Below are 17,345 nucleotides of genomic sequence, written 5' to 3' on the forward strand. Positions count from 1 at the left end.
CTGATTGACAGTTTAAAGAGCTTATTAAAGGATTAGTGATAAGAACAGAACTTGTTTTGTATTTATTTTTGTTTGTTTTTATAAGAGATCAACCACTTGAGATTTAAAACCTTTACAACCATGAATGATTTTTCTTTTCACAATGGAGTCTGTATAATGAAAGCTGTATTAGATTTTTAGAAGTTTTTGTTTCATCTCCACATGGTTCTGATGTCTTTCCATTAGTCAGTTAGCATGGGCGGTATTATGGGCCAAGGGAGGTGGGTGCAGAAGTGAGGGGTCATAAGCAGTCAGTGCTAAACGGCCTAAAATCTTCTAAAACAATTAGGTTCAAATCCCAGAAAACTGATGCAGGCTTTTGAACCAATCTGCATTGACACTCCCATATCCCCATGACCTCTTAGCATCTACTTCTAGGTTAAGTGGGCCCAACTTCAACTAGTATATGCACCTCCTTCTGACTGGAGTGAAAATCCTGTGATTCAGGCACGTATTACCAAAGCAGGTCCATCAGGTTGGGAAACTTCCTGACTTGAGCTATCTGGCTAAAGGGATATCCAGAATCTGGCCCCTATAACACGGGGACACTTTTACCTGGATCTTATGATTTGCCTCTAACTATTTGCAATTCGATTTCTATTTCCGGACAAGAAATGCAAGATAAACAGGCTTAAATGGAACAGAGCACAAATAAAATTGTTGCCGACTCCCAATCAGTCATTAGTGCCAGTAATAAAACCAGCAGTAAATCATAAAGGTGAGTTAAAGGTCAGATCCTGTTCTCCCAGCAGGGAGCCTTGATTGCTGGCAGACAAATTCTAGGTGCACAGCCCATGATTTCAATAGGTGGAAAGTTGTAGGCCACTCACCCATGATTTCCGACAATGTGTCTGCTGCGTCATTTTCTGCATCGCAAGAATTGATTCTCAGACTCCCTACCAAATATATCCAGCATGAGCTTTTGACCAACTCATCTGTCAGTGTTACTGCTCCACACATATCTATTTCTACTCTACTTATTTCATCTCACCGCATCCCTCTCTTCCTTTCTCTTAGTCTATGGAAATCTGTTGCACTCTTTAAACAAATCTTCCTCTCCACATTGTTTTTTTCTTTTCTCTGGTGTTATGTTGAATCTGGTGGCTTATTCTGCAGTTTTGTTTCAGTGGGGCAGAGTGAAGTAATGCAGTGATTATTGGCACGCCACTTCACTTTGTCAGGATCACCACAAACCCCCTCAAATCCTGCTGTTGCCCGGGAAGGATTTTCTATATGTATCTGTGTAATAAAATTGTAAATGGATTTGTAAAGGACCGACAGATTTGTGCAGGCACTTTATGGCATGGCTCAAAGGAGAGAGCTCACATTTGATGTCTTTATTGCTGTCCAAGCTAATTTCAGCTAATTCCATGCACACCGATTAATTCTGGGAACTTCTCATTAGTTTAAGCTCTTCTTCATTTAAAAAAATCTGCTTTAAATGTGAACAAATGTGTGTTCAAAACATAACCGCTTATAACAATGCACATGGATGGGATGCTGTTTCAGCTTAGTGAATGCATTCTGGGCAATAGTTCATGCATAATTTCACACTTATACACCCCAAAGTATTTTGGTTACTAAGATTAATACAATTCAACAGGTGACCTATCACTAGAGCTACTTGCAAAATATTACTCAAGTTTTTTTTCTGTGATAAATGTCTGCCTTATTTTCAAACACGCTCAGGATTCATACTCACTCATAGCCATTTTATGCGTTTGCTATTTTGTTTTATTTTTGTCTGTTCTAATTAAGGTGCAAACTTATTAAGATTGATTTTCTGAGTCCTTATCACAGCCAACATTTCCTAAAGCATGTCTGGAGTGTGGTCATGGAAATTTTTTTTTATATTCGTTCGTGGGACATGGGCGTCGCTAGCTGGCCAGCATTTATTGCCCATCCCTATGAAAGCCACATTTTGAGGTAAAACCAAATCATTTGCTGAGGTGTTGTGATTCAAAGTATTTTCCAAAAACAAATCAAGAGGAGAAAATTCTAAAACCTCTTCAAATAGTAAAATTTGTGTCAACTTGGCGCATGGACGCAGTTTTACCATTGGATGGTCAATTAAAAATCTGTCACAAAATGTCAAAAAATCTCAACTTTCAGTGAGATGACTGATGCGCGATTAAATCACTCGGGAGGCTGGATCGTACCCGGGAAATAAAGGCTTTTATTAGTAACAAGAATGGAGCATACTGCTTAACAATACAATCCCAGACTAAAGGGTCACCAGGCAGTGCAGTGACCTTTATACTCCTACAGGTAGGCGGAGCCAACCGGAGTGTACCACAGAACAATACCAACAGGTAGAACACCCCAACCCTAACCCCAACAGTGACAACAGTAACATATGTACAAGTACCCATAGTGCTAACCATCTATGGTTCAGTACCCATAGTGCTAACCATCTATGGTTCAGTACCCATAGTGGTAACCATCTATGGTTCACCACAATGATGTGGCAACTCATTGAAACCTCTACATACGGTGCTGCAGAGTGATGGATTTCACACCATCCCGGATTTAGCTCTGCTGTTTGGAGTCATCCAGCAACAGTTAGGTGCTCTCTTCGCAGAGAATGAAACATAGTGGCTGATTGTCAGGCCAGGACACAACTATTGATCTCCTCAGTGACTGGCTACAGATTGACACTGCTAAAGGCCTGAGGGCAGACTCTCGCCATCAGACCGAGGGATTTTAAAGAGGAAATGTACCAAATAATTTGCAAAGAAACCTATTTCACAATGAGCATGGTTAGGGTTCCACGTTAACTTTATTGAGCGTCTGTCCTTCAAAAGGTGATCAGCAGATTTTATGTATCCAAACGCATTCCTTAATCTGTCTGAATTACAAAATTAAATGCAGTATTTTTAAAGTATTTCCATTTATTAAGTGGAAAGGTTCAAATCCTGCTTCAGGTGTAAGTGGAGACTACGGGCAGAATTGTATGGCCCCCTGCTGGTGTCTGTAAAATTACCCAGATGGCCTTCTCAGCACCCTCCCGCCTGTCCAACTTTTCAACAATTTTACAGTGGGACGAGAGAGGCCTAGACTGGCCCACCCACTCATGCACGAGTGGAAGTCCTTAAGGGCCATTTTGAACCCGGCCTCAATTTTCAGGCTGGTGGGAGAAATCTTGGAAAATGACCCTGGTCAGACCTCCGAGAGGAAAGGTGGGGGGAGGGGGGGGGGGGCTAAACGCTCTCTCCCCTGTGAGTGTTCCTACTTCCCTAGGTCTCACCATCGACATGTCTACTATCACACTACCCAACCATCTAGGCCTCATCTCCCCTCCCTGCCCTGGTCCTGGGCTCTGTGACTTGGACACTGGGGACTGCTTGTAGTCCTTCCTAGCAGTGGCCACTACTGCTTCTGCCGCTGCTGAGACTACAGATAAAGTTTAAAGTTTGTTTATTAGTGTCACAAGTAGGCTTACATTAACACTGCAACAAAGTTACTGTGAAAATACCCTAGTTGCCACACTCCGGTGCCTGTTCAGGTACATTGAGGGAGAATTTAGCATGGCCAATGCACCTAACCAGCACGTCTTTCACACTGTGGGAGGAAACCGGAGCACCCGGAGGAAACACATGAGGAGAACATGCAGACTCCACACAGACAGTGACCCAAGGCTGCAAATGAACCCGGGTCCCTGGCGCTGTGAGGCAGCAGTGCTAACCACTGTGTCACCATGCCACCCAATTTAGCATGGCTAATTTAGCAGGGCTGTAATTCACTGAGGCAAGACTTGCTCCTGAATGAGGGCGTACATTTTGTCTCCAGCCAGTTAACACTATGGTATTAAACGACTGCAGGGTGGCTAATATCATTGAGGATATGTTCCCCACATCGGGTGGAGGGATGGGAAATCCTAGCCTGTGGTTCATGTACCAACAAGCACATTAACAGGAGGTTACAGCTGATTTTCTTTTACTGCCCGTAATTGAGCCCAGCTCCATTTTCTCCTTCATGCTCTGTCCAGTCAACACTTTACTCCAAGTGGTAACGATTTCCATAAGATTAAATGAGTTTGCAACCAGTTGTGCTGTTTTTGATCAGAATTCTCATCTTCCTGTTGAAAACTCTCAGTTTGAAAGGTACTTTCTGTAACCTCGCACTTGGAAGGAATGCAGTCTGGAAAGAGAGAGAGAGAGCTACAATGCTGTGTTACCAATTCTCCAGCTTGCGTTCCCCACGAGCCGCACTTCCCGGCTAAATCAGTACTCTCAGTTCTGGCAACATACTTTGTCGGAATCAAATGTCAACTCAGTCCAGCTTGGAGTAACATACAGATATAAAATATTTAAATGTACAGAAAGTAAAGAAGACCTGAAATATCTTACCTAGTAGAAATCACTGGGTAATAATAATCCAATAATGTTTTAATAGATACTACTATGCAGTTATTTAATTCTGATCATTACAATTTATATTTTTATGGATTTTTTAACCTATTGTTGCACGAAACTCATTATTACATCCTCAGTATTAGTGATTCTATCCTGGTTTTGAAATGAAACTTTAATGGACACTCCACGGTCAAACAATGCAGTTTGAAGTAGTTGTGTGTAGCAATAGGCAGGCAAGCAGACAGAAAAGAAAAGGGATCTTAAAGAGAAAGAAGTGTTAAGAAGAATAGTTCAGCAGCAGCCAAAGAGGGGGAAGGTGTTTATTTTTTTTAAAATGAATGAGAAGTGTAACAGCACAGGAACTATCAGGCCATCGGCATCAGAATGTTCCAAGAACAAAGACTGGATAAACAGATGGAATGGGAAAGGTGAGTGGGAAGTGCTGTAAACATTATCTGAGAACAGAATGTTGGGAAGTAGCTCTGGGAGAAATGAAGATTTGAGTACAGCAAGGTAGAAGGCATGGTGGTGAAAGCAGATGTCAGGGGCAGTACCCAAATCTCAGGAGTACGGAAATAGACTTGATTTGGTAAAGGATCCTTCTTGATTGATTAGAGAAAGGTGTACAAGCTTTGTGCCAAGCCAGAAGGAAATAAAAATGGTCTGATAAAGTCCTGACCATAGATCAGAACAGTGGGGCAGGACTGATGGCCTTTGTTGCTATTCACTGTTCTTGTGCAGACAGATGGATAGGTACAGCATGATGCTGACTGAAAAAATATCATGCAAGGTTAAGCCAGTCAACTAGAAACACAGATGTTGCAGCTACAATTCAACATTATCATTTCAGCCGTCAGATCAGAACATCAGCCCAAAGTTTCACTGAATAAGAGAACCATTTCCAAACAGAATCCAGAATTTGTTTCATTGGGTGGATTTTAATGTTCCTCTCCTCGCCATCTCCCTCTATTAGAGCGGGCTGGGAGGCAGAGGCGCTGTATAATGGGGCAGGAAAGTACAAAGTGGAGCTCTCATCACTTTGCCAACTCCCCCCTGCAATAAAGTCCAAGGTGAGGAGGTTGAGGACAGCCTCTTAAGCGTCTCAGTCCACAGCCGTTCATTTCAACCAGCAGCAACAGGGAGCCATGCCATGGATGCAATGCAAACCACCAGGTGGATATTCTGCAACCTGGTGCGAGGGTTGATGGTCCCTCCCTCTCGCACATCTTGGGCTAAATGGAGGGATCTGCCAGTTGCAAGGGAGAGGCACTCAGGAAGACACCCCCTGTCCTTCATAATGATGCCTGTTCTGGGGCCTCTCTGTCTGGCCTTCATGATCCTGTCACACCCATCTGCATCTGGGACTTCCAGCAAAGATCTTCATCCTGGGGTCTCCTATAATACTTGCAGTGCCCACTACTCCTGATGGCACTGACAGTTTCTGACTGGCTGATGGCTCTCGCAGGTAGAACATGTGCTTCACACCAGAAAGTGCAGTGGTAAATTGCTCCTGGGGAAAGCTGGGAACCCTGACAACAGCCAACGGGCTTCCTAATTGGAATTTAATCCTGACAGGGCTCCTGGAAATGACCACAGCAGAGCTGCCACTGGCACTCCAGTTGGTAGACAGGCCCAGTGCTGCGACGGTTAAATTCCACTTATTATGTGTGTGTATTTCAAAACATTTTGTCTGTGTTGTTTAAAGGAAAAGCTAATGATTGAATCCATTCCACAGCAATCGCAGAAAGGGCCAATAGAGTCACAGAAGGGTTACAGCACAGAAGATGGTTATTCAGCCTGACATACCCGTGCCAACTCCCTTTGCCTGTATCCATCTCAGTGCAAATCAAAAGCGTTTTTGGTGTTCTCAGTAGCTAACAGGATAAATGTGATAAAATATTTGAATTTATCGCCAAACTTCCAAACTGCCAGGAATACAAAGATGAAGAAAGCTCCACAACCACTTCTCCTAAGTGACTGCTGTTGAGCAGCTTACAATGCCTGTCCTGCCATAAATATTGGATAATAAATAGCTGGCAGCCAGATTCAAGGCTGTAATTGGATCAAACAGTACAAACCACATCAATCACTAGCCCGAAGCAGGAGCAATTGGAATATCAGCAAAACTTCCAACCAGTTAGTGCCTTAAATTCACTGCCACATGTTTGTTATTGATTGTGTCGTGTGGATCTTATTTATTTCTTATTGCTATGCAGTAGTAGTAACAAGTTAAAAGGCGGTTGGGGATGATGCAGGACTTATATGAATTGGTATTATATAAATCAAGAACATGGTTTAATTTTCTCTGAATCTATTCTTGTTTTCCCTGTCACTTAAGTTTTGAACTTTCATTTGTTTTTTTTGAAAGAAGTTAAAATCAAAATGGAATCAGGAAAACCTGTAGTATATTGATGTGAGCATGCAGGCTGCAAATTATTTTCAATTTGTAACCAGACTGCTGGATGAACATTGAGCTGTTATTGTTTGAATATTGTCTGCTTTTCAATACTGTATCAGCAATAATAGAAATATTCAGAGCATATAAAGGGGCAACATTGTGAATTTGTATATCTGACTTTGGAGTTTAATCATAGAATCCCTACAGTGCAGAAGGAGGTTATTCGGCCCATCGAGTCTGCACCAACTCTCCAACAGAGCATCTTACCCAGGCCCATCCCCCTGCCCCATCTCCTCAACACAGCACATTCATCACAGCTAATCCACCTAACCTACACACTAGGGTTAATTTAGCATGGCCAATCCACCTAACCTGTATATCTTTGGACTGTAGGAGGAAACAGGAGCACCTGGAGGAAACTCACCCAGACACGGAGAGAATGTGCAAACTCCACACAGTCACTCGAGACCGGGATTGATCCCGGGTCCCTGGCACTGTGAGGCAGCAGTGCTAACCACTGTGTCACCGTGTTGCCCGTGATCTGCCAGGAGTATGTGTATATTCTGGATGCACACCTCACTGTGATATTCTATCATTTAAAGAAAACACCTAAACTACCTCTATGGAGCAATGGGTGCTGCTTCTATTATAAAGGCATAAGGCAGTAATTTACACCCCAGAACCGAGTCAAGCACACAAACAAATAAACAACACATTTCTCAAGATATTTTTATTGTTTGTTAAATATATCCTTTAGCACTTGCCTTCTAACAGGGAGATTAGGTTCTTGTAAGAGTGAGATGATGACAATAGAATGTGATAGTTTTGACTGAGAAACAATTGATGCTTGGTGCTGTTGGTGCAAAAATATGGAAAACTCATCAGATCTCGTTCCAACAGCAAAGTAAACAACATGACAGCTTTTTGATAATGGGAAGGCGTTTTGGAAACTTTGGGGAGAGTGTACAATGTGTTTATTTTAAGCAAAATAACTTTGGAAGCAATGGAAAATAAAGAATATGAATGAGCTGCTCCAGTCCTGATGTCTGGCATCTACAATACGTCAGTCCGCTTGGGATCTATGACTTGCTCCAAGTTGAAAATCGGTCCCACAGATGAGTTGATGGCATGAATTCAAAAGTGACAAACTCCCTGGCAGCATTTATGAATTCGTTGTTGCATTATTTTACAAATGGGAACAAGTGTATGAGATTTCAAATTCCCTGCAGTTTTGTTTTCACTAATTCATATTTGTCAAATTTATGAACACAGTTTACGCTGTGTGTGACTTTGCTGAATGAGGGTTTCTCCTGTAAAGATGCATGCTGTCAGTGACCAAGATGTACACAATGTTTTTCTCCTATCAGGAGAGGTCTCTCTTTTTGATGTAATGATGTGGGATAACTCGTGACATGTTACTGCTTCTTCCCTCACAGATACAGAGGCAGAAAGGAAATCACTGAAGGAGCACGTGTATCCCAAATTGCGGGAGTTCTGCAGGGAAAACTATGGGCTTGAATTCCAGGTAATGGACACAGAGTTAAAGTTTATTTATTAGTCACAGGTGGGCTTACATTCACACTGTAATGAAGTTACTGTGAAAATCCCCTAGTCACCACACTCCGGCACCTGCTCGGGTACACTGAGGGAGAATTTAGCATGGCCAATCCACCTAACCTGCACATCTTTGGATTGTGGGAGGAAACCGGTGCACCCGGAGGAAACCCACTCGGATATGGGGAGAATGTGCAAATTCCACACAGCAACCCAAGCCGGGAATCGAACCTGGGTCCCTGGCGCTGTGAGGCAGCAGTGCTAACCACTGTGCCGCCCCCAACGTGCAGTTCTGGGGAGGGCGCATGATGAGTAGCCAATCAGATACCACCAGTTTTCCAGCTGCTCCACCAGCTGAAACTCCCCAACCCCGTTACTCGTAAAATGGGATTTCTGCCGCAGTTCCAGTCAAGTTATGCTGGTGGAGGAAAGGAATTCTGTGCAGGATTCAGGCCAATACTCAGATGCAGAGATGTCATTTTGTGGACACATAGGGTGGAATTTTCCCGTCCCACGGGAATCGTAGCGGGTGGGACACGGACCATGCAAAGGTCCATTGACCCCGGGCAGCATTTTCCGGTCTTGGGATGAGCGCGGCCAGAAAATCCCACCCATCGGATCCAAAATTCTATTGCTAGAAAATCAGGAGTGTTTCAAACTGGTTGCACTGATCTGCACCTGATATTAATATTCTGAACTGCTCTCCTGTCAAGGGAAATACTTCATTAGGAGTTGTCCTCTCTCAGTTTTAGTCCTATATTGTGTTTGTTGCAGGGAGCACCTATTTGCGGAAGGAGATTGATTTTCTAAATTTCATTTTAAATAACTCCGACTTTATTACTGAGTCCTGCTCCTAGTGAAGTTCATTCTCCCTCCTTACCCCGAGATGGATTTTGCCACATCTGAAAGCAGCTGTTAAGAAATGCACAAGTGTGGTGATTCACTCTTTCAGCCTCTATCTTGATAGGAAAGTTGCATTCCCACACGGGGTCCTGCACCTGACTGATTCCAACTAGATTGGGATCTAACATAGCTACAATTCCAACAGGGATTCTCTCCCACTTTCTCCAGTTAACAGCCTTTAACTGGGACTTTTTTCTCTGGAGCGTAGAAGGCTGAGGGGTGACCTTATAGAGATCTATAAAATAAAGGCTTCATCCTGCCCTGCTGTATCTTACCCACGGTGAGGGGAAACCCCTGCCATACAGGAAATCCAGGAGCTTTAACCGCATGGGCTTGTGTTGGGCAACAGGGATGAACCACCTTATTCGGACACCGAGGCCTGTTAAAGATGTCTTCCCCCACCACTGCCCACCAGCCCCTCACCAAGGTTATCCCCCATTCTTTCACTCCCCCACGGCCTCTTGAACCTGGACCACTTCACCCCTCTTGCGGAGACCCTTGACTCTGGACCTGCCTGAGCTCCTTGGGGTGATGGGATTGAGGGTGTTCCCAGCAGTACTCCACCATTTCTGGCAGGTGCTGGCGGAACTACAAAGCTGCCAGCCATCTGATTGGTAATTCTGTAAGGTGGGACCTCTCCCTGACATAAGGGCAGGAGCTTTGTCCCAAAGCAGTTAAGTTCCCAGCATTATAATGATGTGGGGTAGCCATCAGGATCATGGATGAGCAACCCCCAATGTTTTAGCTGGGGTGAATGGAGTGGTTTGGTACCATGGTACACAAAGGACTGTAAAAAAAAGCAGACCTTTGTGCCCTCCTCTCAACTTGCTTTCCTGTCTATCTTTGTACCATCAGCAAATTTGGCCAGAATACAGTCGGTCACTTCATCCAAGACATTAATGTTGATCATATGTGATTGAGGCCCCAGCACTGACTGTGTAGCATCCCTCTAGTTGCAGCTTGACAACCGGAAAATGATCCCTTGATCCCAACTTTCTGTTTCCTGTTAGTTACCCAATCCTCTGTCTATGATAATATACAGTCCCCAACACCATGAGCACTTTGTCTTGTGTAGTATACTTTATGTGGCATTTTATCGGATGCCTTTTGGAAATCCAAATACATTACAACTCCTGGCTCCCTTTATCCAAATTGCTTGCTACATACACTGAGAACTCTAACAAATTTATCAACCGCAACTTCCCTTTAAAACCATGTTGACTCTGTTGGGAGTTTCTAAATGTCCTTCTACTACTTCCTTAATAATGGGTTCTAACATTTTCCTAATGAAATGTTAGAGAAACAGATCTATAGGACGGAGTTTTCTGCACTTCACCCATCCCACGGCGTGTTTTGTGGTAGTGCATGTGGTCCGCCATTGGCTGGTGGTACAATCTTTCATTCCCACTGCTGTCAACGGGGTTTCCCATTATTTGCACCCTCCGCCGCTGGGAAATCCGCAGTGGGGGATCACCATTGGCGGGACCGGAAGATCCCGCTGGCAGGAACAGCCAGAAAATCCTACCCAAAGTTTCCTGCTTTCTGTCTCTCTCCTTTCGTAAATAGACACATTAAATCCAATCACTGCATGGGATCTTTCCGGAATCAAGGAAACTTTGGAAGGTTGCAGCTAATGTATTCAATATCTTTGCAGCCACTTCATTTAAGGCCCTTGAATACAGGCCATCAGATCCAGAGCATTTTTCAGTGTTGAGTTCCATTAGTTTTCCTTGTACTTTTTCTCAAGTGATAGCGATTTTTAAAAAGATTCCTTTTGCCCCTTGATTTATTTTTATTCCTGGGATGCTTTCCATGTCTTCTATCATAAAGAAAGAAATAAAAGGCCCAGATTTCACTGAAACACGGAGACTCCCTCTGCTCCATAGCCAAGATGGCACCAGGGCCCCGGATCCAGAAGTCACGCCCTCACCACCCCTCACCCCCCTCCGTTTCCAACAGATTCTATTTTTTCCAGTAGGGGAAAGGGGGCAAGATGCGGTCCACTCAAATGGGAAACCTGAACCCAGCAGGGACGTTTGAACTTAACATAGAACATAGAACAGTACAGCACAGAACAGGCCCTTCGGTCCACGATGTTGTGCCGAACCTTTTCCGAAACCAAGATCAAGCTATCCCACTCCCTATCATCCTGGTGTGCTCCATGTGCCTATCCAATAACCGCTTGAAAGTTCCTAAAGTGTCCGACTCCACTATCACAGCAGGCAGTCCATTCCACACCCCAACCACTCTCTGAGTAAAGAACCTACCTCGTACATCCCTCCTATATCTTCCACCACGAACCTTATAGTTATGCCCCCTAGTAACGGCTACATCCACCCGAGGAAATAGTCTCTGAATGTCCACTCTATCTATCCCCCTCATCATCTTATAAACCTCTATTAAGTCGCCTCTCAACCTCCTCTGCTCTAAAGAGAAAAGCCCTAGCTCCCTCGACCTTTCCTCATAAGACCTACCCTCCAAACCAGGCAGCATCCTGGTAAATCTCCTTTGCACTCTCTCCAATACTTCCACATCCTTCTCATAGTGAGGTGAACTTGGCCTTGTATTTAGCTGTGACTCGTATGTGACTGTCATGCCAAATCTTTGACGATAATGGAGCATTCAACAACAATTTATGTTTATATAGCACCTTTGACATAATGAAAATCCCAAGGTGCTTCACAGAAGTATTATAAAATAAAGTGTGATACTGAGTCACAAAAGGACGCTGAGGCAGAAAAGGTGGGGGATACCAGCGAAAAGTTCATCCTCATTTAAACCTTGGCTGTTGTGCCATTGTAGATGCACAAGTTCTTTTATAATCAATTGGTGAAATTCAGCACAGGTCAGTGGATGCATTTGCACTATCGTTTATTCATCTTTGTCGCCTGTTCTAAATTGTTTTGGGATTCAACTGCGAAGAAATCTGGGTGCAGTGTAACATTTTCAACCTATACCATGCTGTTGTTGATTCTGTGTGAAATGATGGCTAATGCATTTTTTCCATCAGGAAATAAATAGGCCAAATAAGTGCATATAAGTCTCAAATTATGATGTCGGAATGTTCAACATCATCTTAAATTTATTAAATGGTTAATGTCTTCACATTAGTATCTGATGGTGTAAGCTTTCACCTTCAGTGGCTGGGTGCTGATCTGTCAGAGTAGATTGCCCGCCCATTTTTGGGGCAATTATCCAAGTGCTTCACTTTTCCCTCATAAATTATCCCCTGTATTTTCAGTCCGTCTAATTGTAGGTTTGCTTTGAGCATTGTCTCAGCAGGAACGCTGAGGCAAAATGAATACCCGCTTGTGGTAGAAGCATGGCTTCCCATGTTGTGGGAACATCTTAATCCAAGCTAAGAGTGACTCGTCCTTGGGCTCCTGTTAACTTTAAACATATCCTTTAGCCACCTGCAGCCAATGACTTACCCCTCACTCAAGAATGTTGGGAACTGCTTTCTAAATAGGGGACCCGAACTAAGCAGCTTATTTTCATTATATCAGTTAATGTGCGTTGGTGCAGAAAAGCAAATTGGGCATTAGTGTGGAAAAACAATTTTCATCACAGTGTGTTTTCTTATTAAACTGATACTGTCATGAAATGTGTGCTTCCATAATGATGTGTGAAGTGGGGTTTGAATTTCACAGTATCTTGGGCACATTGAACTGGAGCACCATGTACTGTGTTGCTATTCCATTCAGTTCACTAAGCAGCCCTTCAATGCTGCTGACTCCAAGTTACTGCATCCACCGCCTGCAGGTTTCAAGGTCTTTAATATGGCCCCTTGGAGGTCAAGGTTGGCAATTGAACAGCAGAAGGATGGGCCTTAGGGTGTTTGCGAATTGTGTAATGAGCAGGATATAATCACACTTGCTGCAATCATCAACAGTTCAAGATCCTCCTTATTTAATCTTTGCTGTTTCGCAGTCTTTCACAGCTCCTTGTCATTTGGCAGCAACAACAGATATTTAGGCCAAGTACCAGAATGTGAGATTTTAATATTACTTCTGGTATGCCAGACTCACCAGGTTCAGCTTTAACCCCACCGAGTCTCAAGTTCAGCGCACGGAGAGCTTGCAGTTCCAAGTGTGGTGTGGCCAGCTGCTACAGCACTATCCTAACACAAAAGTGTTATTCACCTCAATAATTCTCACTTGGAGATAATCGCACATTCATTTAGCTGTATGAAATAGTGCGATTGTGCTCACTTATTGTGAACATCAGAAATTAAAACTCCTCCATCACAACCCATCAGCTAACTTTTGACAGTGGGTTTTACTACTGAGCATATGGTTCCTAACACATCGCGTTGGTCTGGGTAAACAGTTTGTTGTTGAACACTGGCAGAAAAGATGTTTATGGGGACATTTGTAGTTCTTAGAGGAGAATTAAAGAAATGAATTGTATTTATTTGGCATCATATCACATGGAAATGTCTCAGAGCTTCAGACAAACGGTGATTGTTGTTAATGTTGAGAGGAAGGTTTTATGGAACGGAACAATTTGTGAAAGGGAAGGCAGAAATGTTATTCTGTGTATGTAATGTAATGTCCTAATTATGTTTGGGGTTGTGGATTTTAACAAAAGAAAAGACATGGATTGCACATGTAGACCCAAACTAATAAAAACAAATTTATTCTAGGACCTCTTGTCTATACAGAGCACAAATTGAAAGTAAAACAGTAGCATGTGGAACACCCTAAAGACATCACCATCAAATCATGTGATCAGCTTTTCAAGAATCTGCAACCAATATGTAACTCTATCGAAGCGCACTTCTGATATTTATTGTAATTGGTCCATGTATCTCCCATTAACTTCATTCACCTCACCCTGCAGAATCCAAAACCTTTTCCTGAGACATTTCCTGTAGCTAAAGGCAAACATAATTTTTGTACAAATGTAATTAAACAGTGAAATCATGTCATCGTTCCAGTCAAATGTGAAGATAATTAAGAACTTTGTGCAACCTTAATGTACCACATCAAGTCTCCCGACTGGCCTCTAAAACATAGCCTCCCACCCCACTGGAGTGTGCCAGGCAGATCCATCCGATATCCTCAAACTCAGCTGAAGTCCAGCATCCATAATTTTTGTACAAATAATAACTGATAAATTATCACCACACCAGCATTCTCCCTCTCTTGTTGCATGGGGTGAATTTTATAGGATTACCCATACCACCACACACCCCCAAACCCCAGCCCCAACCAAAAACACAATGGAGGCAGCCTTAGTTTCTGCCCAATCTGGGAGGAAGTCCCAAGTCAGATTGGCTGGCAGCCGGATGGACCCTGCTGTGCCACGATTGAATAATGGTCACAGTTGGACTACTTACAACCACCAGTGAAGATGGGGCAGCATGGTAGCACAGTGGTTAGCACTGCTGCTTCACAGCTCCAGGGACCTGGGTTCGATTCCCGGCTTGGGTCACTGTCTGTGTGGAGTTTGCACATTCTTCCTGTGTCTGCGTGAGTTTCCTCTGGGTGCTCCGGTTTCCTCCCACAGTCCAAAGATGTGCGGGTTAGATTAATTGGCCATGCTAAATTGCCCCTTAGTGTCCCGGGATGCGTAGGTTGGAGGGATTAGCGGGTAAGTATGTGGGGATATGGGGATAGGGCCTGGGTGGGATTGTGGTCGGTGCAGACTCAATGGGTCGAATGGCCTCTTTCTGCACTGTAGGGTTTCTATGATTTCTATGAATCATGGAATGCTGGACTTCAGCTGAGTTTGGGGATATGGGATGGGTCTGCCTGGCACACTTCAGTGGAGTGGGAGGCTATGTTTTAGAGGCCAGTGGGGTGGCTTAGGAGGGATATACAATCCTTGGAGGGTGGAGGCCTCTGATGGGTACAGGGGTTCCCCCCCATACTGGGCAGCAGCTCCTGCAGTGAAAGCTATGTGCCTTGCTTTGGCCTTCCTCTGCTGCAATTATTACAGTAGCAGAGGTAGAATGAGGCCCTCAATTGACCACTAATTTGCTACTTATGGGTCCCAATAGGTCCAAGGGCAGTCCGGTTGTCTGACACTTTATAGCCCACCATAATATGAGTGACATCGGAGTGGGCGAGAGGCAGTAGCCAGGCCATCCCAGCTTCAAATAGGCTAGCGGGGAACTGTAAAATTCACCCCTATGTTACTTTATACTTTTGCATTTAGAAGTTGAAATTAGACGCAAACCATTATTTGCACAACCAGAATTGTTGAAGTATGCATTAGGCTATGGACTTTAGGGTTTTCCAATTTTTTCAATACCAATTCTCTTGGTCTTCTTACAATCACCAAGCTACCAGATATCTTTCCTCACTGCAGTTGATTTTGCTTTACTGTACTACCACATATTTTAGGTCTTTTAAATAAATGTGATAATTGCTTTTTGTACACTTAAATTACAGGTGATAGATGTTTACTGGGGACTGGATCCGGAAGAATGGGATAACCCAGAGCTGCACAGAATTCGGATGAACCTTTTAGAAGATTGCCTGAAAACATCTGCTGGTCCATGTTTTGTTGTGGGTATCTAACTATTTACTTAGAGCCCGAGAAATTCTGTGTGTGCTTCATGGCCTGGAATTATTTTCAGTGATGATGTGCTTAATCTTCTATCTCCACGTTGTTGTACAACATTATCTCCAAGATTGTAGTATGAAGTTAAATATTGCTGAAGAGAGAGACATGTTGCTGAAAGTTTTCATCTTGCACTCATCAGGCAAACACAGGAAAACCAAATTTCCAATTATCACTTTTAGGTAAAGGAAAAGTCACGATAGTCCCAGATAACCATAATCTGCTCTCCCCTTTGAGAGAGAGCTGACTGGTGGTAATTTAACCTGAGGATCACCACACCTCAGGTGAGGAGCAAGGTTGAGAAGGCTGGTACAGGAATTAAACCCACACTGTTGGCATCGCTCTGCATCACTAAGCAGTGATCCAGCCAACTGAGCTAACCGACTGCCCAATTTATATTACAGAAGAAAAGGGTGCAGATTGGTTGACAAGTCGACTTGATTGGCTAAGGTAGTGCTAAGGAGAAATCACCTGGGAACAATAGGCTTCCCAAACCCCCGGGTAATTCAACAATGTTGCAAGGATTGAACAATTTTCTTTTATTTGCAGAGAACGGATCCTTGTGTTTGAACATATGTCACTTCTTGCAACCATAAATTAGCCACATTACAAGCTCAACTAATTACCTTAAATTGGTTGTTGTTTTAACTATTAACAAGTGCTGCCCAAACACAGAATGGCATCTAACAGCAGACATTCTGTTTTAAACATTAATTTGGATGCTCAAGCTGAAGACAAGGTCTTGTACCTTGGGTGAACCACAAGGGCCTCCCATGCAGCGGAGGGCTTGCTGGAAATTTGTTAGCGGATTGACAGTGCAGGAAAACCCATGGGTTGTGCGCCTGTGAATTTCCAGGAAGCCATCTATTGCATGTTGGATTCCAATGCTGGTTGGGCGGCACGGTAGCACAGTGGTTAGCACTGCTGCTTCACAGCTCCAGGGTCCCGGGTTCAATTCCCGGCTCGGGTCACTGTCTGTGTGGAGTTTGCACATTCTCCTCGTGTCTGCGTGGGTTTCCTCCGGGTGCTCCGGTTTCCTCCCACAGTCCAAAGATGTGCGGGTTAGGTTGATTGGCCAGGTTAAAAATTGCCCCTTAGAGTCCTGGGATGCGTAGGTTAGAGGGATTAGCGGGTAAATATGTGGGGTGGGATTGTGGTCGGTGCGGACTCGATGGGCCGAATGGCCTCCTTCTGCACTGTAGGGTTTCTATGATTCTATGGTTGTATTCATTGAGGTCTGATCAGTGACACACCATCACTGTAGTTTACAAGTATTATTGCATTTGCCCTAAAATGATCGGACTCCCTGGAATCAAGTATTTTTTTCCTTATTAAGTTGGTATTTTCAGCGGCAGAATGGCTGGTCTTGGGAAAATTCCAGCTTGGAATGAACAGGCTGAATCCTAGATTTTCCTCCTCAAGGTGTATAACAGAGTCGGGAAAATTCCAGACTCTGCACGCCCACCTTCGGAGAAAGTGCTCACAAAGATGGGATCCTCATTGCAGGCGGCCAGTGCAACTGGAGT

At 43.8% G+C, this 17,345-nt stretch overlaps 1 protein-coding gene across 1 annotated transcript in view; it reads left to right on the plus strand.

Moving 5' to 3' along the window:
• The window catches only part of nwd2 (NACHT and WD repeat domain containing 2), a 141,716-nt gene that overhangs the window by 66,323 nt on the left and 58,048 nt on the right, over positions 1-17,345 (plus strand). Inside the window, exons 2-3 of the mRNA XM_078218806.1 lie at positions 8,229-8,317; positions 15,648-15,764. Of these exons, the coding sequence (XP_078074932.1) occupies positions 8,229-8,317; positions 15,648-15,764 (206 nt within the window). The remainder of the gene's footprint in view (positions 1-8,228; positions 8,318-15,647; positions 15,765-17,345) is intronic.

Source organism: Mustelus asterias, chromosome 1 (genome assembly GCF_964213995.1).
Source record: "Mustelus asterias chromosome 1, sMusAst1.hap1.1, whole genome shotgun sequence".
NCBI lineage: Eukaryota > Metazoa > Chordata > Chondrichthyes > Carcharhiniformes > Triakidae > Mustelus > Mustelus asterias.